Source organism: Seriola lalandi, unplaced genomic scaffold (genome assembly GCF_002814215.2).
Source record: "Seriola lalandi dorsalis isolate HSWRI2012SDOR001 ecotype SW California unplaced genomic scaffold, Sedor1 jcf7180002054354, whole genome shotgun sequence".
Taxonomy (NCBI): Eukaryota; Metazoa; Chordata; class Actinopteri; order Carangiformes; family Carangidae; genus Seriola; species Seriola lalandi.
Window position 1 is genome coordinate 268,496 of NW_019524907.1, and position 24,192 is coordinate 292,687.

Here is a 24,192-nt window from a genome sequence, read left to right on the forward strand (position 1 = left end):
GGGTTGATGTGTCTTATTTGTTCTATATATATCTCCTTGAGTCACCGTGACCTGGCGATTTCAAATTGATGGCACAGGGGCGGAAAGAAAGATCAACACAATCAAATTACCCGTAGTCTGAATGTGACGGCCGAACAGCGATCACAACCTGCTAATCACAGACCCGCTTCTCCAACTTCTAGGATGCCACGCTGCTCTTCAGCAAACCAAGCTCGCCTGTTTTCATAACCACAATGAAACAACAGTGACACGGGGGGGGGAATAAAATGTTCTGCTTGGCTTTCAAGTCTGAATCGGTAAACGGTCACTTTGGAGGGAAAAAGAAGAATGAGGTTAGTGTATTGTTCTGCAGGGCAGCTGGTTCTCTATTCAAAAAAACCAAACACATTTGTTTATATAATCTTTATTTATTTTTTTTTTATTGTGGCGTTTAAATGAGCGCACATAATGAAAATCGCTATGTAACTTGGGCTTTAACGGCCTCTCTTCGACAGAAAACAGGGCCAGCAGCACCACATGTGTAACTCCGCAGGTGGATTTTACCTACTTGAAGCCTGTGTGTGTGTGTGTGTATGTGTGTGTGTGTGTGTGTGTGTGTGTGTGTGTGTGTGTGTGTGTGTGTGTGTGGGTGGACGGACGACGGAGGTACAAGGGAAGTATTTGAATGTTCATGTCCTCTTATAAGTAAAATGGGTCACATTATGCCTGCGTTTGTGTGTCTATGCGTTTGTGTGTCTATGCGTTTGTGTGTCTATGCGTTTGTGTGTCTATGCGTTTGTGTGTCTATGCGTTTGTGTGCGCACAATATGTGGGGGAACTTATTACACAGCGCCGTGGTAAGTGCTCAGGTTACAGTAAGCAAGTGTCCTAGTTCAGCCGCACCCAACTCGGTTATAGGCCAAAGACCTCCGTGGACACTGCGCGAGAAAACACACACACACTTGTTTGACTTCCGATGCTTGTTCAACTTGTGCTATCAGACAAATATGTTCAGATTAAATTTTGTCAAACTTAAAATGAATTTTTTGCTAAGAAATGTTTGTTTTGACTTGTGTATTTATTTGGTGAAAAATTATAACTTTCAAAAAGAAGAAATTGGCAGCGAGAACTCCCCCATATAGTTTTCTGTCAGGGGCTTTGACTTTTTGTTACTGGCTGACGTTACTGTTAATTAATTGATTAAAACATCTTTTGGCCAAACACACAGCTAAGCTGGGGAGCTAACGTTGTTAGCAATTGCTAAAATCCATCAATCCTCTCATTTGAATAATGTAGGACCAACACAGCAGTTTGAGGTTTTACTGGCGCTGTTTAAATGACCTCATCCTAATGCCCCCCCCCCCCAACTGGAAAATACCACCACGGGCTGTTCATGTCAACTAACCTCCTAATAACGCCTTTCTTTGTTGAGTGTCTTGAAATTTGGCCAAAATTTGTGCTACGTTTGGATGGGAACACGTTTGTTACCACAGGTGGCAGCTGGGAAAACGTGGCAGCACTGTATGGTGTTCTCCCTAATACACTCATGTTATGATCTTTTTTTTTTTCCAGGTAATAGCACACCACTGAAGTGGACAGCGGGTGTCTTGGCAACACACAACACTTGTTCTCGAAATGTTTGTCAGCCCTGGCCGCGGGAAACACCCATCCACGGGCTTCAGCCGTTGGCTCTGCGTCAAAAACTGCGTCCACAAACTGTTATCCTCTTTTTAAAAAAATGAAAGAACATACAAAAACACCATTATAATGTATTATACAAGTGAGACGAACTGATATTTCCTCGCTCATTTCTTGCTACAATAATCAAACTTGCACTCCAGAGTTTTCACATGAGGTCATGCAGTTGACATCAGTAACAGCCTGGTGATGGCGGAGCAGCCAGACAGTGCAGCATTAACAAGGCCGTGCGGTGCCAAGGTCGTGTTCCCTCACAGCGCATCACCAGTCGGACTTCAGTGTCTCCCGCTGTTTTGTCAGAAACGTGTCAAAAGTGATTGTAGAATGTCAAGCGGACTGAAATCTGTCTGGTCTGAGTTTAAAACACGGCATCATGGTCGATGACAATGTGGAAAACCATGGCAACAGTGTGAAACAGTCCACCAATCCCACCTGTACTGGTTGCTAACCTGGAGGCATGTATGGAGCTATGTTCCCCTGCTTCTCGCCAAGTGCATGCTGGGATACTCTCCAGCCTCATGTGACACTGAGAAGGGAAAAAGCACGTACAGACGTTGGACAGACTTTAGTTATGAAATGTGTTTGTATCAAACAAACAGCCAAGATTCTCTCATCTGAACCCGGTCCAGCGTTAACCCGCTGTGTGTGTGTGTGTGTGTGTGTGTGTGTGTGTGTGTGTGTGTGTGTGTGTGTTTTTCCAGGTGATTACTTTGGCATCCTGATGGATGAGAAGGTGTCGGGTTTTCCCTTCAACATCACAGAGAACCCGATGTACTGGGGCAGCACTGCCAACTACCTCGGCCTGGCACTCATGTAAGTATTGAGAGTATTTTTGGTCAGAGAGGGTGTAATTCAAATTCAGAAAGTCTCCACAGAGGTTTGAGATTGGCTCTGATGAATCATAACGCCGAGTTATTTTTACCTGGTACGTCAGGAACCGTTACTCGAACAGCTGTTCACACGTAAAGTGAAGACATGCAGAAAAAGCAGCATAGATAACAAGCTGTGACCTGCGAATGGAAAATACCGCTTCCAAGTCGAAAAATCATTTTCCTCTCGCAAAGAGGTGGGGAGGTAAAAACTTTTACGTGTGTGCCTCATCTCTATGACAACTGTGTGACCGCATCGCTGGGAGCCCAGGGTGCGTCGTTGCTAGGCGAGCGCTCCAGGGTTGACGAGCCCATCCGCCGATAAAAGCTATTAGCCCCCCATTCTTCCTCACACTGAGCTACGTGGACTCCATTCCTGATTATACTCTTTCTCTCTCTCTTTATAGTCCTTTTGGTTGTGACCAATTTTGCCCCATTTTCTCTCCACTTTGAATTTGATTCACTGTCAGCCCCAGTACCTCCTTTGTCCCGGCCCTATTCTCTCTGCATCTCTCTCTCTCTCTCTCGCTCTCTCTCACCCTCACCTGTTTCCCTCCAGTTACCTCCATTTTTCTCCGACCCGCTTGTTGTTCGAGTCTTTGGAGAAACAGAAGCATCCTCTGCCTCAACCTGTCTGCTGTCTTCACTCTTCATTCCTTTGTCCCTTTGTGTTGCTGCCTTAAGAAGCTACAGTAAAATAAATACAATCTCTGAATATAGGTCTAGGTGTGTGTGTGTGTGTGTGTGTGTGTGTGTGTGTGTGTGTGTGTGTGTGTGTCAACCATGTCGATTGTCCTTAATATCATTTTGAATGCATTTCCAGCTAAATGAAACGCTGTCATTTCAAGGTCCACTTACTCGCTTGTTCTGGAGCTTTCAACCATGGAGATCTCTTCAGGACTTCTCATCCATGCTGACTTAATGCAGCTTGAAGCAGTGTTTCTCCTATTAACCTTGGATCACATGACTACTGGTTTGTGAAGTGGGTGATGATTACTCAGAGAATTACCAGTGATTCTGCAGTTCCAGTCAGTTCTATGGAGCTTTTAGTGTCGAGGCTTTTGGTTTTTCTGACCCATAATTTCACAGTTTGTAGCTGGTTTCTGTGATAAACCCACTGTACACAACCTTCCCACTTCTGTTGTGTTGCATGAATTTGCAGCGCGTTTGTGTCTTTGCATGTGTGTTGTTAAGTTGCAGTGTGTTGAATCACTGTATTACACAGCAAAACAGCAACATGTTTACCAGTCTGGGGTGAACCAGGATTTAGTCAAAAAAAGGTTCTGGGCTGCAGGAGGCTTAATACACCGTGGCCCAGTTTCAGTCTGCAACAGCTTGAAATGGAAAGAAAACAAATTATGTTCAAAGTGAAAGAAAATCTTCCCAGAATCACCATTTTCAAAATATGACTGAATCATCCTGAGCAGAATATCATATAGTCACTGTGAAGAAATAGTCTGATTGAAGGCGCTTTCTTATCATTGATCATTTTATTGCTGTGATGGTGGTTGCTGTGACAACAGAGAACTTGGTGATTATTCTTATTTTCTTTCATCTGTCGTATTTCAGATACATTAACCGTCATGCAAAAGCCTCAAAGCCCTCGAAGACATTCTTCACTGTGTCTGAGGGCACTTGAGTGATTCTGAAGGATCTCACATCCTCGGACACACAAACAGCAGTCTACATGCATCTAGAACTGAGGAACCTGAGGAGGGGAGAAAAACCTCCACACACACACACACACACACACACACACACACACACACGCCCCTCACCCTCCTCCGATCCCCTTCATGTGCCAGCCCGTTTATGTCCCACACATTAGGCCACTTACTGGCCTCTCTCTGCGACCTGGAAGAGAGATTAGCTGACACACATTAGCAAATGCACTTAGACTAATACATGAGCACGAGCTGGACTCGTGCTGCTAAATAAATAAGACTGGAGCTGGAAATGCTGCATGATGCTGTTCCTGGTTGTGGTCATATACCATGTGGTTTTGCATGGAGCACCACTGCAGAAAAAGGACTGTGGCACCAAACATGAGTAGCAGTCGCCTGTTTTCCAAACTGTCAGTGCTGTATTTAGTTGAATAAGTCACACTTATCTGCTCTTGGTATCTTAAAATCTACAGACAAATATAAAATGCAGGAGAAAATTTTGCGGGGCAGGTGCGCAGGAACAGAATTAGTGGATCCAAAGGGGCAATTATTGCAACGTTTCAGTCCTGGACCTTCATCAGGCAAATGATTCTCCAACAAAGAGGAGCCACCTTCAATAGGAGTGGCTGAGTCAGCAGCCAGTCGCCTTATCCCATGTGAAGTGGAAGATAAATTGAATAGGTGAGTTAATAAAAACATCCGTCAATAAATACTTGTACAAAAGTGTCCTTCACGCATGTATTACAGTCCTGTACAAGATATAGCACATAAATATAATGTCCAGAGGTTTCGTGCAATATCAACGTAAAACTCAGGTTGCTCGAAAGAATGAACCGAAAGTTATATATCCATATTCTTACATCCAAAACAACAACATCAAAGATATTGCATAAAAAAGACGTCTGAAATCTTCCGGCTCCTGAGTTTTACATTGAGTGAAAGAGTCTTTTTAGGTGAATCCCCAATAGGAAAATTAAAGGCGGAGTTATTGACCACTATTAGTGCTACGGAGCAAAGTTTTTACATGATGATCCTCGTTTTGTTTTTTCCGCCTGCGCTCGCACATGAAAGCAAAATGCATTAGCATGTGACTGACACAATATACATTCCTGCAGTCACAGGTTACAGTTCCATTTCAAAGAATACGTACAAAGACAACTGAGTGCTGCAAACGCGACAGTAGAAGAGCAACCGTCTGTTAACATCGTAGCCAAACAAGAAGGGTGCGTTTTAATACAGAACAAAGAAGAGAGTCAACATTGTTGTGCAGGTAAAACTGAACTCATGCATTAACCCCTCAAGTGATGGCGTGCAGAATAAATACTGCACATCAATAGTCGTCTCTGCCACTTAAAATGACACTGTATTCAGCTACTGAAACTACTTGCCCCCCGTCTGTTTGCTCTTTTTTCTCACACTTTGCGTAAAAAAACCCCTCCAGCCCAGTCCACAGTGGGGCAGTTCATTTATCTTATCACCATAACATTGCCAGAGTGATGAACAGCGTGCTGAATGCTGCCCTTCAGTTATATCATGGACCATTATCATGTGTTGAGCTTGTGGGATGGAGCCGCATCTTTGAACGAGAGAGAACAACAACACTGCCTTTTAAAAAGATCACTCTCTGCTCCAGGCAAAAGCACATTGCTGCTATTCAGCTGTGGCTGATACTACAGTGTGTATTCAGTACAGTACAGAGTGCAACAGCACAGGGACTATAAAAGTAAGACACGAACAAAGCATATATTCACAGCATAGCTCCTGTGGTCCAGACATGATTACGTTTGCGCCAGTCTCTGATTCCACTTATGGAAACATTTAGAATAAAATTTAAAAATGTTCTTTCAGTCTACAATGCTCCACAGATCTGTGCTCAAACCTCAAAGTTCAAAGTTTCTTTATTTTCCCTTACAGCAAAATTGATTTGGAGTCAGGCTATAAATGAAGACACATACAAGGATACACATAGTACCAGCACTTCAACAGAAATGTAGGGCATGATCATGGCCAGAGTAAAAGTTCATTCATCAAGGTCAAAAGTCAAAGTGCAAAAGACACAGTGCACAGTCTGTGTAAATAAGCGATCTCTAGACAACAATGAAATACTATCTGCCACCTAACAACAGGATCGCCCTCCAGGAGGGACGTAGCTTTTCAGACCACCTGCCTGTTAAAGAGGTCTGTAAGAAGGGCCTGACCCCTCCCTGAAATCTCATTTGCCACTTTGATGAAGCTACCAAGCCTGTTTCTGTTGGCCAGAGTCTGATTACCATCCAGGCAACAACGCAGAGCATTAAAACTGATTCAATAAAACTTTTTTAGAAGAGAGTCATCATCTCAGAGGAGACATTAAAAGAGCGCAACATTAAAAGAGTTGTTGTGGAGGCAACATGTGGTTGTTGCACACATCTCTGCCGTGACTGTCAGATGTGATTATCAGACCTCTCAGGTCATGTGCCTCAGGCCTTCTGGTTCTTTCAACAGTTGGATCCAACGTTGTTGAAACCTGTTTTTAGTTTTGTGACCCTCGCTGCTGGAGTGCTGCGCCAGATGTGCTTCACCGTCAACATCGCAGACAAGTGGCCTTGATCACATTCCCTTTTCTCCTGCGCAAGTTTATCTGTTTCTTGTTGTGTTCTTTTTCCACATTAAATTTTTTTTTGTTACTACAGTAATTGTGTCGTACATTTAATTTTAAATGTACATTTTCATTTTTGCATCAGCGTGCACTCAAGAATCCAGAACCCACAAAGTGAAAACATGTTTTTGGACATTTTTGCAAATAAAATTTTAAATCAAAAACTGAAATTGGAATGAACACCATGTTATGACACGTTCACCTTTATATTGTAATATTGGTAAAAAAAAAAAACAGATGAAGGAGAGAAATGGCCAACAACTGATAGACATATGAATATGCATATAAATATCCGTTTTCAGTTTTTCCGGTTATGAACAACAACCAGATGACAGGCATTTCCTGCAATGTATGATACACAGCTTGACGCTACGCATTTGGCATTTCACTTGGCAAATAACACGTTAATTGCACATCCAAGGTGAAGCCCGGGATGGAGCGGTGTTACATATTTGGAGCTTTCCATATTTGTGATGAAACAGGCTAAAACAACATTTGAAATAGTCTGTTTTTCTACATTTTTTTAACTAATTTAGCAAAAAAAGCCACATGAAAACTCTCACATGTGAGATTCCCCTCTGTCTCAGCATCCTTCTCCACCACCTCCACACGTCCCTCTAACCTTCTGTCTGAGTGCACGGCTTCACCCAACACTAATTCTCTGCCGTCAGTAGGATAATTGCAGAGCTTAAAGTGCTTTTCACTCAAATGGAAAGTTGACTGTGGATTTCTCTGTCGTTAAGACTGACTCAGTTGATCGCTCTGCAGCTGGACCTGCCCTGAGTCCTTGTTGCTCACGTATGTAAACCCGCAGTATATGTCAGTGTTTTCATAATAAATTAGAGGCAGCCGTCATCTCCCAGCTATACGTTAGACCGCAGAGAACGTTACCTGCTCCCCACGGGCGCCATTCGTTCAAAGGTTATTCCAATTAGTCTTGGAGTAAATTATACAGAATTCTTGCCTTTGAGTTGAAATTTCTTGCAAAACATGACACCTGCTTTTTTATTCTCCCCTGTGCTCTCTAATCAGGCCGAAAGGGAATAAGTGGATGTATTTGGATCTTTTACGCAGCGGTGGTACAGTAGTTTCCATCTTTTCCACTCCACCCCGACTCCCCTCCTCCAGCCTTCGCCCTTAACTCCATGAGCTTTGTATTTCCTTTCAGAGGAAACAGTCACAACGCAGAGGATTTACCATCTTGCTTGTTATGACTGCTTGAAATCTGAGCGCCCGTTGAGTTAACAGCGGCCTGAGTGGAATTGATCACCTGTGGTGCTGCTACTGCTGGTGTACCGTCATTAACTAATGTTACGTTTGTCTCAGTCAGACGATTTGTTTGTCGGTTCAGTCTCGCATCTCTCGTCGAACTCGTATGCAGGCACAGCAGGCGGCTGATTTCAGCGGGAAAAATACTGTATGTAAGAAGATAACCCCAGTGCACACACTAGCTATCCAGGTCCAAACAGCTAGCACAGTTAGCAACTCGCTGGTGAACACAGTGAAGAAGTAAAAGTACCCGTTAGCATTAACAGCTGTTTACTCACCAGTCTAGAGGAAACATTGTGAGAACAATGTGATATATATTTGTTTTTGGTTTTTTTTTCCCACGTCGCCCTGATCTTCGTCTGTATATGTCAGATTTACATCTCCAGTGTCTCAACACTAGACAATGCAAACTCTCATTCTCCCACTCCTTGGTTAAGCAGTATTTAATCAGAACAATCTCATCCAGATCAAGATTTTAGAACAAATTACACTTCCACAAGATCACAACAGGACAACTTTTCAACTGCAGAACAACCATCACACACACACACACACACACACACACACACACACACGGATCACCACACTAATTAAAACAGTCACAAATGTTATTAAAAGTATAAAATATAAAGAGTCTCAGAGCAATGAGTGTCTCTAATTATAAACTCTTTCCCTTTTAAACCAAGTCTCTCCTGTGATCTGGTGTCATGGTTATTAACTTAATGAAATTATTTTTAAAAGCTTCAACCACTTATTAACAATGATTAATTAATTACAGGTGATGCTACTATTTTATTATTTCACACAGGTGGGTAGAAATCTGTCATTCCCTCTTATCGTGTGTGTGTGTGTGTGTGTGTGTGTGTGTGTGTGTGTGTGTGTGTGTGCGTGCGTGTGTGTGTGTGTGGGTAATCTTGCGACATTGATTTTCCCAGAGCGCAGGTCAGGTATCATCTGAAGGTTGAGGGAGTGTAAAGAAGAATACAGACGACAGTGAGTCACAGCACGCTCGCCGCTAACAGCACATGCGGCCTGTCTGCTGCCTGACACATGAGTTCGGATGCATGTTATTAGCCCAGTTTCAGCGGGGAAGCGTCTCTCGCTCAGTCTGAAGTGTTGTGGTATGAGCTTATAGAAGACATTGTGGAGAGAAGTGTGCTTTGCCTGTAATGCAGTCTACAAAGATCAGACACCTATCAACTTAAAAAGATTGCGCTAAAGTCATGTGTCTCATGAATGAAATGTGTTTTGTCAGATTTTGTAACGATGTAAAAATGGGTCACCGGCGTCTAAAGATAAAGACGTGTTGGACATGTCATTATTTTAATGTTAAAATGCAAACAAAAGGTGCCGCTAATTATTTATTTGTGGTTTCCATGATGAAACATTTTACACGATAATTCTGATAACAATAATAACAATCGTGATATTACATTTTTATATCGTTTCCTGTTTACCTACATGTCAGTCACGTCCTGTTCATGTCACATGGCGTTTTCTGTGACTATATGTGAAAACTAAAACCTCTTGCTGTCAAACTTTGAATCTTTACATACATTCTTGATCAGGGAGAGCACTAACTCTTGGCCCCGGGTCCGTCAGCACATACTGTGATTTATGCCAAAAAAACTAAACACTGACTAAGTGAGCGAATTAATGTCTTTGTCCAAATGCATTACTAGCGACTGCAGCCTGATTCATACAGATAGCACTAACGGAGAGATACAAAGGCACATATTCATGTGCATAGACAGATTTCCATTCAGATTCAGATAAGAGCATGCAGACTGAGAATTACAGACATGTGCGAGCTAGACGGATGCACAGGATGGAAAATAATATCACTAGTGTAATATCAGCATTCGTTTATTCAGAAAATAGCACCACGCTGACAGATGTTCTCTCTGTAGATCATATTGTGAGCATATATTTTATAACAGTGAAAAACCCACAGCATGTAGACGAAACCAACAGGATAACATACAAAAAGATTTGTGTCATTAATTACCGTAAAGAAAGGACAAATTGGATCAGAAGAAGAAGAAAAGAAGAAGAGAGGTGCTTGTGTTGAATGAGGGCAATGTTCCAATTTGACACAAGCAAGTCAGCCGACAGCCTGACCAATTTTAGTTCTGTCATTTGTAATTATGACAGTTTGTAATATGGGTCAGTGGTAAATATAGATGACCGCACACACTCTGACTCATCATCATGTAAGATTTATGTGTCACGATCACCGGGTCTCACCGAGGTCAGTGTTGCGTGACAGGGTCGAAGTCAACGAAAGCTGTGAATCAAATGTAATCACACCTGTTACGGACCTGACACAGAAGTCTAAAGTCACGAGAGAGCTGTTCAAGGACTCAACAATTTTTCTCCCATCTTCCTGTTATCAACAGATAGTGGACTGAAATGGATGAGGGACTAATGTTGAAAGATGTGCAGGAGGGAACATCCAGCACAGTGACCTATGGGAAGTAGTGCTGTTAGGGGAACGTTTTAACTATATGTTAAAGTCAAAATGTAAAAACTGATCAAATATAAAATCAATTTGGTGTCAGAATCCAAAAGCAAGTATTTTTTTTTTTTTTAGATTTCTTTTTCTTGATCAATTCTAAGAAAAAGTACTGACCTCGAATTCTAAGTTAAGAAAGCTCCCAGTGGGTGCCCGTGCTGCAGTTCTATTTTTATGTGGCCCCTGCGATCTCCACAAAGGTCAAAGGCGGTGAAAAGAATTGAAAGAAGTGATTTTCGGAAACCACAGGTAGAGCAAAACCTTTCATCACTCATCGCATGTCTCGACCTGGTTGATGCGTTCTGTAGGGAGCGAAGCAAAAAGATAGTCACTGCATTCCAACTGTGAACATGAAGTCAGAGTGATTTAACATCCGGCTATTACAGTTGTAGACTAACACATTTGTCCTCTTATTCCGAGTGGTGTCTTGCAGGGAGTTTTGGAGTTTGAACAAACTGTTTTTCTTTTTTTTTTGGAGATTGTCTAAGAGTTGGTATTCCCCGTTAATTAATGTCTGGAAAAATTATACAGAAACTGGATTGGTGAACTGAACTAGTTTCTTAGCGGCATGGCTCCAGGAATGGCAATTCGATATTCATGGTCCCCAGAGGAAGAATCTTACTGCCTTTGGTAATCCTCTAACGCTTCATCTAGCACCACCAGTTTGCAGAATATCTCACTATCTAATGGGTGAACATTTTGCACAGAGATTCATGGTCCCCACATGATGTACCCCTGATGATTTGGTGATCATTTCTTCTAGAGACACCAGGTTCACGTGAGCTGTTTTGTACATGTGCAGCAACAGCTGTTCGATGGATTACCATGATATTTGGCACACACATTCATGTTCATCACAGGATGAATCATCCATCTGATATTTGTTGAGTGGACCAGTCTGGACTAAAAGTAGTGCACTGACCAACATTGGCGTCCTAGAAGATATGTGGCTAAACCCACAAGCTACAGCTAAAAAGCTTTTCTCATGGCACTGCTCAAAACATCTACTTTTTCTCTGAATGCTTGATGGTTCAAAGCATCATTTCCATGAAACCTAGAGCGTTGATTAAGTACAACACTCACAGTACAAGTTGCTCTTCAAATGTTTATTTTTGGAATAACACTATATATTACACACAATATATATTTGTATATATTTGTTGTTTTGTAATTGACCTTACAGAAAAATCCAGAAAAGCACTGAACTTGACTTGACTTTTTTCTCTGTGTACTGGTGCCTCCGTTACTCTTAAGTAGGTCAGGGTGGACAGTTTTATAAGCCGCATCAGCAAGTCTTCTTTAGATGCCCCACAATGTGTTGCTGCTGTGACAGATTTGCTTATGCTTATTTCTTTACCTTAATAATAAATATTGCAATAGTGAGCTACAAAAGGTGATGTCGCAAGAAATTAAACTGCCACCCACAGAGTACAACGAACACGTAACATGTATCTACAGTGACATCACATGAAAGCTCTTTGTTACTCACACCGCTGCGCTACATGAGATGGCTTTTAGTCCAGCAATTGCAGTTTTTTTTACCTAATAATGCCAACTGCATTACCTCCATCATGCAGGTCTGTGTGTCTTTTTTTTTTGCTGTTATTTTCCTTGATAAAATAAATCTGTGTTACTGTGCCACATTCTGATCAAATATACAGTATGTAGGTCAGTATGTCATGTGTTTATTTTCCTCCACAAGGATGAACTACAGGGTAAACCATTTTGAAATTCCATTGGTATTTTTAAAGGGGTCTTTTAAAATCATTTATTTTCTTAAAATATATCTGATTTATTTATCACCGACTATATTATCAAACAGGTTTCAATCCTTTTTGCTCTTCTCTGGGATTCAGCAAGTTAATAATTTGATTCAACCCAGATCAAATTCACTTCAGATTTGCATTTTATTTATTATCTGTAATATTTTGAAGGCGTGGAAAAAAAATAGTTGGGACAAAAAGACACAGATTTTATATTTGAATCCGAGTGCTTTTGTTCTGTTGCCCCCTTTTCAAGTCTTTCTCTACCTCGCTTGCTCACCGCCATTACACACTTCACATCAGCCTGAATTGGGCTCTCCACTGTGTAGTGGTCTACATATTCAGTACATACTGTGCTCCTCAGAAAATATATGACCCAACCTTCATCTCTTATTTTTTTTTCTTTCTCCCTCTGTCACCAGTGGTGCCTCTCCTGTTGGACTTGTCCTGACTGCCATAGTGGCTGTGGCTTACAAGGTGGCGTTAAGATTTGAGGGGTAAGTCTAGTAAGGGTTACAAATGACAACATATGTTTTGTGAAAGCAAAGTTGTCTCTGACCATCTGTCAATTTAAAACATTTAGATTTTCAGCACAAACAGGCACATTTGAGAAAAATAGCAGGGGATCTTAAATCCTTCCGTGTGGAACTCCTAGTTTTGATTGACTCTATTATAATAAACATGTCTATCTTATAACGCTACACAACTCTCTCACCACATACTAGAAGTTTTCACAGGCACTCTTGGTTCCTTGTAACCAAGACTCAACACATGACCTAAATCGGGCCAGGTCCAAAATAGTTCAGTCTATCAGGTCTGGAATGAGTCCCATTCTGTTGCTACAGATCTCAAGTCTGAGTGTCAATATACCCTTGCCCTAAATATTTTTTATTTTAAGTGTCATGTTTTTGTGTAATATACAGATTTGATTTAATACACGTTCATTTACTTACTGTATATGTACGTATATGCCTTCATTTGCCAGATTACTAATCTGATTGCAATATGTCTTGGTTTACATGTAAATCAAAGGCTTTAGCTACTTTCCATTCAAGTATTTGTTTACAGCAGTTTTCAACTACATCCTAAATTTTTCATATTGGCCATACATGGCCCAGCAGTAACTATACAGTAAATATCTGTCCTTGTGTAATAAAACAAGAGCTCTTTTAATTCTGTTGTGGTCTAGAAACGGTCAGTATTCAGGTTATCTATCTACATAGATTAATGGGGACATGTCACTCAAACACATATTAACAAGGCCACCCGGGTGGGATAATAAGGCACTATTCTACTCACACCCCTCTTCGTCCTCTCTTACGTTTTCCTCTGAAACGTCATCTCCATTCATTACTTCTGCAGAAAGCTGAGCTAGACAAAAAAGAAGGATTAAAAAAGATGTGGTTTGATTTTTCTTTTCCTTTCTTTCCCATATTAAAAGCCCTTTTTTTTCTCCATCCCATCCTCCTGCTTGTCTATGACAATTATGAAATAAGACCTAAAAAACAGAAAAAAATGAGTGACCTACTTCTGGACATCAGTCCCCACAGACACATGCATACAAAAAAACACACACCCACAGAAATACACAAACATGCTGTTACTCCATAAGCCAGCCACAAATGAGGCAGAGCTCGGCGTGGAACATTGAGCCCATGTGTGTGTGTGTGTGTGTGTGTGTGTGTGTCGTCTTCAGAGCAGGTGAGTACAGGTTTGTATGTATAGGTGTTAACTGTGCAGCTGTCCTTTGCATTACATGTGTGAGGAATCTGTCATATAGCAGCAAAACAGATTATGATTCATATGTGCAAACCACTGACACACCAGTGGACCACAACTGCACATGGCTGTACCGAAATACACCGGAGATCTCCATAATAAAGACACAACAAAATGTTCACCTGAATAGTTGCAAATGGTTTGAAATTGGCTGATTGATTAGGTCATAAGATGACTGACCTACATTTATGACATAAACTGAAGCACAGTCACAGGAAAATTAGTGCTTGCCAGGCCGGATAGCAGTCAGCAAATTACATCTGACGAGCCTGTTTTATCCTTCCTCGTCTGGCCTGGAAGATTATTTTGGTTATTTTATTCACATCTTCTCACCCTGCTACGTAAATCACCCGGTGGTTGCAGGAATAAGATTCAGCCACCTTTGTCTAGCTGAGTCTTTCAGAGTGGGTTCATTTGCCAACGAAAAAAAAAAAGTCACATTAGACGTAAAAAGGAAAAGAGAGTTTAGCCTCGAAAGTGGAAGAAGCATGCTTTTCTGAAAAGGTCACATATTAACACACGCTGTGAAGGAGAGCGCAGGTGTACATGTCACTGCCTAGGTTTCCAGCCGCGCAAGATCCCCAATTGTGTCATTTAGCCCGAACCTGTGAATTGAAGGAAAGGCAGCTGCCAGATTTTACCACACACTGTGACTGGGGAAAGATTCATATTCTATATTTATCTTTTGCCTCTGGCAAAGGTTCTGAATGAACTCATTTAGTTAAACTAAGAGAGGGTAGCAAGGTGTCCGGTTGGATATTACCACACACCGTGACTTGAATGGGTAAAAGCACCAGTGGGATAGATGCAGGAACCACGCAGTGAATGGAAGCTTTTTTATCTTATAATCCCCCATGATACAAAGTGAGATGAAGTGATGAAAGCTGGCACCAAATAATGATTTTTATACCCTTCCCATCTACTATTAAATCCATAGGATACACTTAAAGGCAGCAAACTGGGCTGCCTCTGGACATTTTGGTGACTTGGTAGCTTTACATCCTCAAGTGCCTATGTGAGGACTGATGTATTCTTAGCCAATGATATTTATAAGTTATTTACTTCAACTTATGGCAACCTCTAGTCCATGTCTTGTCATCAACAAGACATTGTCTGTAAATGAGTATGTTTGAACACCAGATTCAGAGTCCCTGTTATCCTGCTTTAATCATATATGGGATGTGAAAGCTTCTGGCATTATCCAGATTTCTGGTATGAATGAGAACCCTGGAGAAAGTCCTCGTCATGTTTGCACTGAGTTGACAGAGATGTAGCAAATATCACTCAACCTGAGTCTGTGGCTGTGAGTGGCCAGGGACCCCAGTGCCGGGACATGCAGGGAACACAAACTCATGTGCACCCTAAATGACAGGCACACAGAGAGCCATCAGGATTTGTCCTGGTATGCCTAATGCCAAGTTCAACTATGGTACCTGGGAATGGGAGGGAGGAGAAGGGACCAAAGAGTGCATTTCCATGTTTCTTTGGATGGGTGAGGTAATATGCTGCCATTTGTATGTTTGTAGAATCAATACGACAGTTGGCCAGTTCTTACATGGTGCCCCTTTAAATCTCCTGCACACTTTTCAAATGTCTGTAGTGATTCAGACTTATGGTGTCCACCTGCTCAAGAAATGTCAGCCCCCTTGGCAACTGTTCAACAAAAGCTCTGATCCCCGTTTGTTAAATTGCTCCTGTCAATTATTTTTTTTCCAAACTCTCTTAATTACACCTCAGGAACAGAGCGGCTGTTTGCTGATGCAGCTGTTAGTTTGATATGGGGGTCAATGGTGCAAAACTGTGTGTGCATTCAAGTGCAAAAGAGTGGAGGAACATTCAGAGACACAAGGCATCTTCCTATCATACACACACGTACATATTCAAACTGTCTCACGGTTCAACACACACACGCTCCTGGCACAGAGTGGTACGGCGATCCAGTGTCTGATTTATTGTCCCATTATATGTTTGTTCTGCTGTATTTACAGACCATTCACTGAACAGATCTATCAGGAGAGGAGTCAGCGCAGCAAATAGTGGCTTCACAGACACTTCCTGCTCCTTGTGTGGCCGAGGATTCCCATCCTGTCATGCGAACAGACAGATGGACTGATCGACGGACAGATTTTTCAAACGTCGTGATCACTAATCCACCTCCAGCGTGGATACAAAGGAAACGCTTACACTGCAGCTCCAAGTGTTCCTCCTCTAATTAAGTTCAAACTCTTCTACTGAATGTTGAGGCTTTTTAAAGTATTTCTGATAAAGTATGTCACATGTGGATAATGTATTAGGCTAATGTATATGTATTAGTTTGATATTTTAGACATGACAATATTGATATCACTCTTATATCTGAAAGGGGAAGCTGACCAATTTTAGGCACCAAAGTCTGTTCTACTGTACTATGTGAAATATGTTGCCTTTTGTGTCTGCAGACAGCTGTTTGAAACTCCTTTCCTGGTGTATTACTATGTGAACACAAACAGTATTTTGACCTACAGGCACTGTTATCTTTGGCATGTAGTGGTGTAAATGGCTCCTTTTCAAGGTATCAGCAAGATGTTAGCAAAGACTGAAAGCACAGAGAAGCAGCTAATATTTTGTTTTTCACAAGTTCATCACTGCCACAAGTTCTCAATTGATTACGAACGCTACAACTCATATATATTCATCACAGGTCCTCCTACCTAAACAACCATATGGGTCCTGACACAACCCTGAAGTAGTGCCCCTACAGGCAGCATGCCTACCTGACCTCGGTTGTCATGGTTACCATAATAAATACACGACTGTAACAGGACCGTAATGGTCCTGGCTTGGTTAGGTTTAGGGTAAGATCGTGATTTGGGTTAAAATATGTACTTCCTCAACATTAGACGATCTTTGTTGTCATGGTTACAATAATAAAATGTGGTTAACTTTGTAAAACGCTCATGGATAACAGAAACAACATAAACTGCTGGTTTCACATGGGAGTCGAACACCGCTCTCCTGTGTCGTGTTCCTGTGTTTTGTTGACCCGTCCTCCTCCTGACGTCGCCACACTTTCCTCTTTGCTCTTGTCATAATTACTACGACCACTAGATGTCGCCTAGCAACAAAACGTAACTATGGGTCATTGTAACCTGCTGCACAAACGACCTATGTGCTGTTTTTTTGGGGGTTTTTTTACAGGACGACAGTGTCATTCTGTATAGTGACATCGTCCTGGATTAACTGGTGTAAGAATTTCATAGTGTCCTTCAAAGCAAAACAACAACAATAAAAAAAGAATTGAGGATGATGAAGGCCTCTGCTGTAGCAGCTCCATTCAGAGTAAAATAATAATTCTGTTTTCATCCTACGAAACCAACCTTCAACACTAATCGCCTTCAACACTGCCGTTGCTGTTGTAACCACAGATTTCTTGTAATACACTATTACTCATTGTTAGACACTGTTTTTACTGTTATACTGTCTATGACATGAATCCATTTAAATGACAGAAAAGTTATACCAGCTCTGGTTTTATACTGTACCTATGCAAACCATTCCAAACTGAATAACACACACTGTTTGGTAATGTACTGTACATTGATGTGTTATTTTTTTTTATGTAATAAAAGAATGAGCCACGGGGTAAAGCACTTGTTCTTTGTGTCAGGAAATCAAGACAACTAATGGAAGCACTTTCAGGCAGCACTTTGCATATCTGCCTCTTAGATGCAGATGTGTGGGAAGGCATAGTGCATGATTATTTTTCCTCTGAATGAGTCAGGAGAATTAGGAGTTTTACTTCTGTGAATGCAGCAAGCAGTAATGAACTGTAACAACCAGTCACTAATGCATCTCTAATGCAATCCTACTTGACGTTATGACATACATTGACACCTACAAACGCCACACAGAAGACAGGTTGAAACCCGGAACGATCTTGCTGTGAGGTGACGGTGCTAACCCCTGCACCACGTTTGGAGGTTTAAATCCACCCATACAGGTGTTACGTACTGATGGCAATATCAGTCTGTCAGTCCACCACTTTGGTCCAGACTGAAATATCTCAACAACTAACATCATGGGTTACCATGACATTCTGTAAAGATATTCATGATCCCCAGAGGATGTGTCCTATACTGACTTTCATGATCCCCTGACTTTTCCTGTAGTGCCACCCTGAAGTTAACGTTTTAGTTTTTTAGTGCCTGTGGCCTAAAAAGAAAAAAGGATGAGACAAAATCTAGCACACATTTCCTGTTGCAGTTATGACAGTTTTGAAAATATTCAAATATCAAGAGAGGACCAAAACTCAAAATAATGATTTTTTTTTTTTTTTTACCAAAACACACACACACACAAAAGACTGTGTACAGTTTGTGATCAGCCTAGTCAATATTTCATTACCCACACCGGAACTGTGACACCAGGAACTCTTTCTGGGTTGAGTGCAGGGTAATTTTGTTTAAAAGAGCGCTAATGTGACAGTGCCTTATGAAAATAAGAGAAAAATGAAGCGAACCTTATGCAACAGTTTCTGTTGTTACTGATTGTCTGTGGAGCACAACAGTGGTTTTAAGAGGTCACTACCAAACACTATCAGCACCGACATTATAAAGGCATTCTCACCACAATACAGAATACCAACAAAGAAATAAGCTAAAGTAATAACGTCACACTTGCTTGGAAATATTTCTCTACATTTTAAAGACATTGAATGCAACATGAAACGTTCTCTGTCACTTTTCTTTCCAATGTAAAGAAGTAGACTTGGCTTTCTTTGCACTGATCATATAAAACGAAGCCTGGGTGAGCAACAAGAGCAGCAATTCCAGTGAGTGGTTTCAAAAAGTCCTTTGTCCTGCAGCGAGCAGTTATTTGCATCAGAAATGAGACCGAGGTCTGAAACACTTCTCATACCTGATTGATTTCAGAGACAAACGGCTGAATAGTACTAGAAGACCGCTCTGCAGCATTTACATGAGAAACTGCCAAGATGAATTCATGTCCCTAATCTCTCCACTCAAAGCCTTTGTGCACCCAACATAAGATTATAGAGTGTATCATGAATGTAACATGCAATGATATGATGAGAGAGAAACAAGAGGACACGAGAACTTCACAGTTGGGGTAAAAAAGAAAAACATATTACAAACCACTGGACTTTCTCACAGCCCCGAGATCAGTCCTGCAAGTTCATCAGAGGGATTTTGTTTTAACATCTTCCAAGTAATTCTCCCGTGCATCCCCACTGTAAACTAACTGAACCAATACAGTCATCTGTCTCCACAAGCCACAAGACCACAAGCTTATCACTTCTCTTCCTGTTTATATTACAAGGAGAGAGTTTCGGTGCCTGCTCACAAATCTTTCAAAACTTAACTTTAAACAACTGCACAAAAAACCTGTTGTATAACAAATTCCTTGCAAGCAGCACTGTGAGAAAGATGAAATCCAAATTTTACAGATTTTGCAGAGATTTTTTCAGATATATGTTGTTGTTTTTTTTTTGTTTGAGTTGTATTGTTTTTGGACTCAAAACTGTCAAGAGTCACCAAGCAACAACTACCGTGATCAAATTTTATTCCATTCTCTGATCTGTTGTTATCATTCTTTACAATCAAACCATGGTTTATGAACCATGTTTGGTTCATCATGAACCATGAACCATGCTTCGTTCATAAACACCAGCTGCAGCGAATTGAATCAGGCTGAATTTATCTTTATAAAATAATTAAGTTGCTTTTTGTTTACAGCAGTTGAAGTGTAAGAATTGGACTGATAATCTCCATAGGACAGATGCTGAAGCATGTCTTATCACTTACATTATATTGCTCTGAATATACAGTGTTTTAATCCCCTATAGAGGCATTTCAGACTGTCGGATAATTTTAATTGAGGTAACTTTTCAGTATGTGCAGAGGAAGCGTATTCACATCACTGTTCTCTCAAGCAATCACATATAGTAAGACAAAAAGTAGTAACGAACAAAGACGTCATAGTATAGTAAGGCATAAAAAGTAATAAAAACATCAGAAATTGTATATGTGACTCTTAAACACATTACCAGTAATGTGTTGTAATGTTCACAGATGTGAGCACATGACCGCCTGTAGAGATGGACAGCTGTGACTTTTAATGTGTTTGAATGAACAGCGCAGGTGCATTTGCATGTGGATTTAATGTGGATGTTTTCTCTCTCCAGTTATGCAGCAGGCGGATTGAAAGCAGGTGTAAAGGACACTCTGTATTTTTTAAACATTTCATGCCACTTTTTATCCTGACTTCACAAACCAAACTTCTACTGTGTCTCTCACTTTGTCTTTTATGAGCTGCCTGGTAAAAATCGTATTTGCGCACTGTCGGCAACATTTGTTTTTCCACTCTCCTCCTGCACTTCCTGTTCCAGTGCTGTACTACTGTACACCAGCCCGTCCTTGCTGAGTCATTATCTATGAGCCAGCCAAACCATGACTACTGTCTTCACGTGGGGGTGGGGGGAGGGACTGCTCAGACAAGACATTGGTGATTTTTCTTTTTGCCTCCCCCCGCAACATTGACGCCTCTTCGTTGCATCTTTTTGTTTCAGATCTGTAGATATTTTGTGTTATCATGTTTTTATGCATGGTCCATGCATTTTCTCTGTCTGCCAATGGGGTTACATTAGGTAACACACCGGTGAAATCAGATATTCCTACACACACACACACGCACACACACACACACACACACACTGTGTGCTGCCCCAAGTTAACAGAGGCTTTGACTGACTCTGTGACGCACATTCTGTAGTTTGTTAACCTGTCCCAACACTAACATGGACAATACGTTTACTGATTATCCCAGATTTGAAAGTCTCAGGGTCCAGTCACACTTAACAGAGGAGTTTTCTTTGATAAGAAAAGGAATGAGAAGCATTTATCTGTTTGCTGCTTGGTTTATTTAGGATCACACAGAGCGCCGTCAGTTCACTTAGATGTTTTTTTGACAATGTTTAGTTAAACTGTTATCTTACCGTTAGAAGCTCTTTTTGGTTTTTTAAATCTTTGCAGGAATGAGTCATCCTTCTGTTTAAGGTTCTGTGATGGTTAAGTGGCACAAAAAAAAGAGAAAAACTTCTGATTATTTACTTAAGTAAAAATAGTTCGTCACAGAGTAAAAACTAATAAAATCCTGGACTCAAAATTTTACTCGTGAAAGTATATCATCAGCAGCAGTGTCATGTATCAAAAGTAAAAGTGCTCACTATGCAGAACTGCTCCAGTCAGTGTTTTATATATTTATATATATATATTATATTATATTATAAATATATCACATCATTGGATCATTGTTGACTTTACTCTTATGTAGGAGGGGTGGGTGGCCTTTTACAGGTCTGTGCCCAGGGGTACTTGTAGAGTACAAGTACCTCAAAACTGTGCTTAAGTATAGTGCTTGAGTTACATTGCAACACTGTGTGTAGAATCCAAGCAAATCATGTGCCACGTTTCACACTGGTTGGGCGTATCAGTAAGTCAAATGCAGCATGATACTTCAGGTTGATCAGCATCAGCTGCTTCCCCTTCACTGGCCATTTGACTCGTGTCCAATTGCATTGAGGAAAAGAAATTCATGCATGACGAGGTCCGTCTGAGTGAAAGTTGCTTTGTGTTATCCTGAGCTACAGTGATTGAATAACAGCATAAAAGCATCTGCATTGTCAAAAATCCTGTTTGGAATGAAAGAAACTCACTGCAGTGATGATCACTATTCATTAAGCTGTTACTTTGTTAGACGTTCTGTTTTAAACCAGTCAACATTTATTAATTATCATAAGAGAACGTGATTCTACTGGTTTATGAAGATATGTCTTTTTATTAGACACAAAGTAGGTCTCTTGTACCTGTGGAGATCCTGCAGAAAAGAAGACTCTTTTTATTTCACAACAATCAGCAATCACCAGTAGATGAGCCTCCAACCACAGCGGTGCACTGAACATCTCCACACTCCCCATCCCTTCCCTCCACCCGGCAAACAAAACGAAACAAACAAAAATAATTCAATTCATACATGTATATATACACACACACACACACACACACACACACATATATCCATATAGAGACACAGATACATACATAATTTATGATGATGATATTGTCCAGATTGATTATTGGTCATTTCTAGAAACATTTTCAGAAAATATTGGGAGACATAGTTCCTCAGACATACAAAGTAAATCTCTCAGGCCTGGTTCTGCATCTGGGACAGACAGTGAGTTATCTTTAGTGAGGTAGAATTAATGCATAAACTTAAAATAGAAGACTAATTTTTTTTGGGGGTGAACTGATTGGTCAGTATTCGGTTTTGATCCGATCCTCTGAAGCTGTGAAACATAGGTTACCATGGCGACCAACCACAGTTAAAAGCAAGCAAACTTTGTGACACCAGAAAACCTGAGTTAACCCCCAAAGATCACACTAACCTCGCTTTGTTCGTACCAGTTAACACACACACACACACACACACACACACACACACACACACACACACACCACGTTTACCACGTTTAAGATTTTAACATCAGCATCACAATGTCCATAAATCCCGAGCTGGTTCAGGTCACACCACTACTTTTATTTCTTTCTTTTTTGTTCATTTCTACTATTTTTCCTTATTCACTGCCTCCAAGTTAGCATGTCACTTCACACCTGGCTGAATGAACCACATTAAAGCAGCAGCACACACTAATTTTTGAATCAACAAGTTTGAATCAACCATTTCCTGCCTCCACTTCACACACCTTCTTCACACACACCTTTTTCTTCTGTGATAACTGTTGTTGTTCATTACAGATGGATAACCATGGCAACTGACAGCTCCATGTCTTTTTGCATTTGTCAGTTGTGATTAAAAAAAAAAAAAACTCTTGAAGGCTATCAACCACACACACACACACACACACACACACACACAGCCAAACAATTGGTCTTTTTGCTCAGGTAAGTCATGCCATTCATCTGGGTAACATTGTACCCTGAGTGCCCCCTTTTGGTCACTCTGGTAACTGCATCATCTCAGGCCTCAGCCCCTCACGCTCCTTCTGCCTGGTGACATGAATAAATCACTGCAGCAGTTACTGAGAATGTGAATGACTACATTAATGAATGACACTTTGTATAAGGACAGAGAGGTATATTCGTGTATTTTTCCTTTCAAAAACATGAGAATACACTGAAAACAGCTGTTTATTTCTGCCTGAAACTAAAACCTAACTTTAAAAGGCCAGAATTCATGATTCAGGGTTGCAAAGGTGACAAATTAAAGGAAAAAACATGACAAATGAGAGGAGAAACAGGATGACAGTGACCTCATCCAAAGGGCAGGAGGGGTCACTGAATGGTTTGATGAGTATGAAAATGAGGTGAATCGGGCCTTTGCAGTCACCAGATCTCAACTCAGTTGCACACCTATGGGAGATTTCGGACCAACGTGTTAGATAGTGGTCTCCACCACCATCATCATCAAAACACCAGATGAGGTAATATCTTTTGGAAGAATGATATTCATCCCTCCAGTGCAGTTCCAGACACTTGGAGAATCAATGCCAAGTGGAACCTGGTTGCTCATTACAATAATCTTTATGTTGTTTTGTCATTTAATTAGTCATCCTCTGTATATGTCCAGATGACAGTGCATGAGAAGAATACATGAGAATGCATGAGAATACAATGGAACCAAACCGGGTTAAATGCCGAAGAGGAGTCAATTATTAACGCAGCTGCATTCAGTGGAAGTTATTATTTTGTAGTTACGCAAAGCCTCAGTTGCACAGTTCCATCTCCTTGATGTTTCAATTTATTTTTTTAGAAGTGGGGGGGGGGCTGTTTCACTGCTTCCCAGCGCTCCCGTCTTCCTTAGAAATAACAGTCTGACGCAGCATTGGGAGTTTGGTTCTCCTGTCCCGGCGCTCAGTGGAGCACCCGGTGCCTATTCACTAGGCCTTGACGTGTATGGGAGGAGGAGCCCGCCGTGCGCTTAAATACAAGACTCCACTCCG

At 41.1% G+C, this 24,192-nt stretch overlaps 1 protein-coding gene across 2 annotated transcripts in view; it reads left to right on the plus strand.

The window, feature by feature from the left end:
• Positions 1-17,800, plus strand: part of pemt (phosphatidylethanolamine N-methyltransferase) — a 53,314-nt gene extending 35,514 nt beyond the window's left edge. The window contains exons 5-7 of one of the 2 annotated variants that reach the window (XM_023408117.2): positions 2,379-2,490; positions 12,818-12,892; positions 16,163-17,800. In XM_023408117.2, the coding sequence (XP_023263885.1) occupies positions 2,379-2,490; positions 12,818-12,892; positions 16,163-16,211 (236 nt within the window). In that variant the 3' untranslated portion in view covers positions 16,212-17,800. Of the gene's footprint in view, positions 1-2,378; positions 2,491-3,394; positions 5,354-12,817; positions 12,893-16,162 lie in introns of those variants that run through there. The other variant, XM_087174464.1, reaches the window with a different exon arrangement.
• Positions 17,801-24,192: the final 6,392 nt, after the last annotated feature.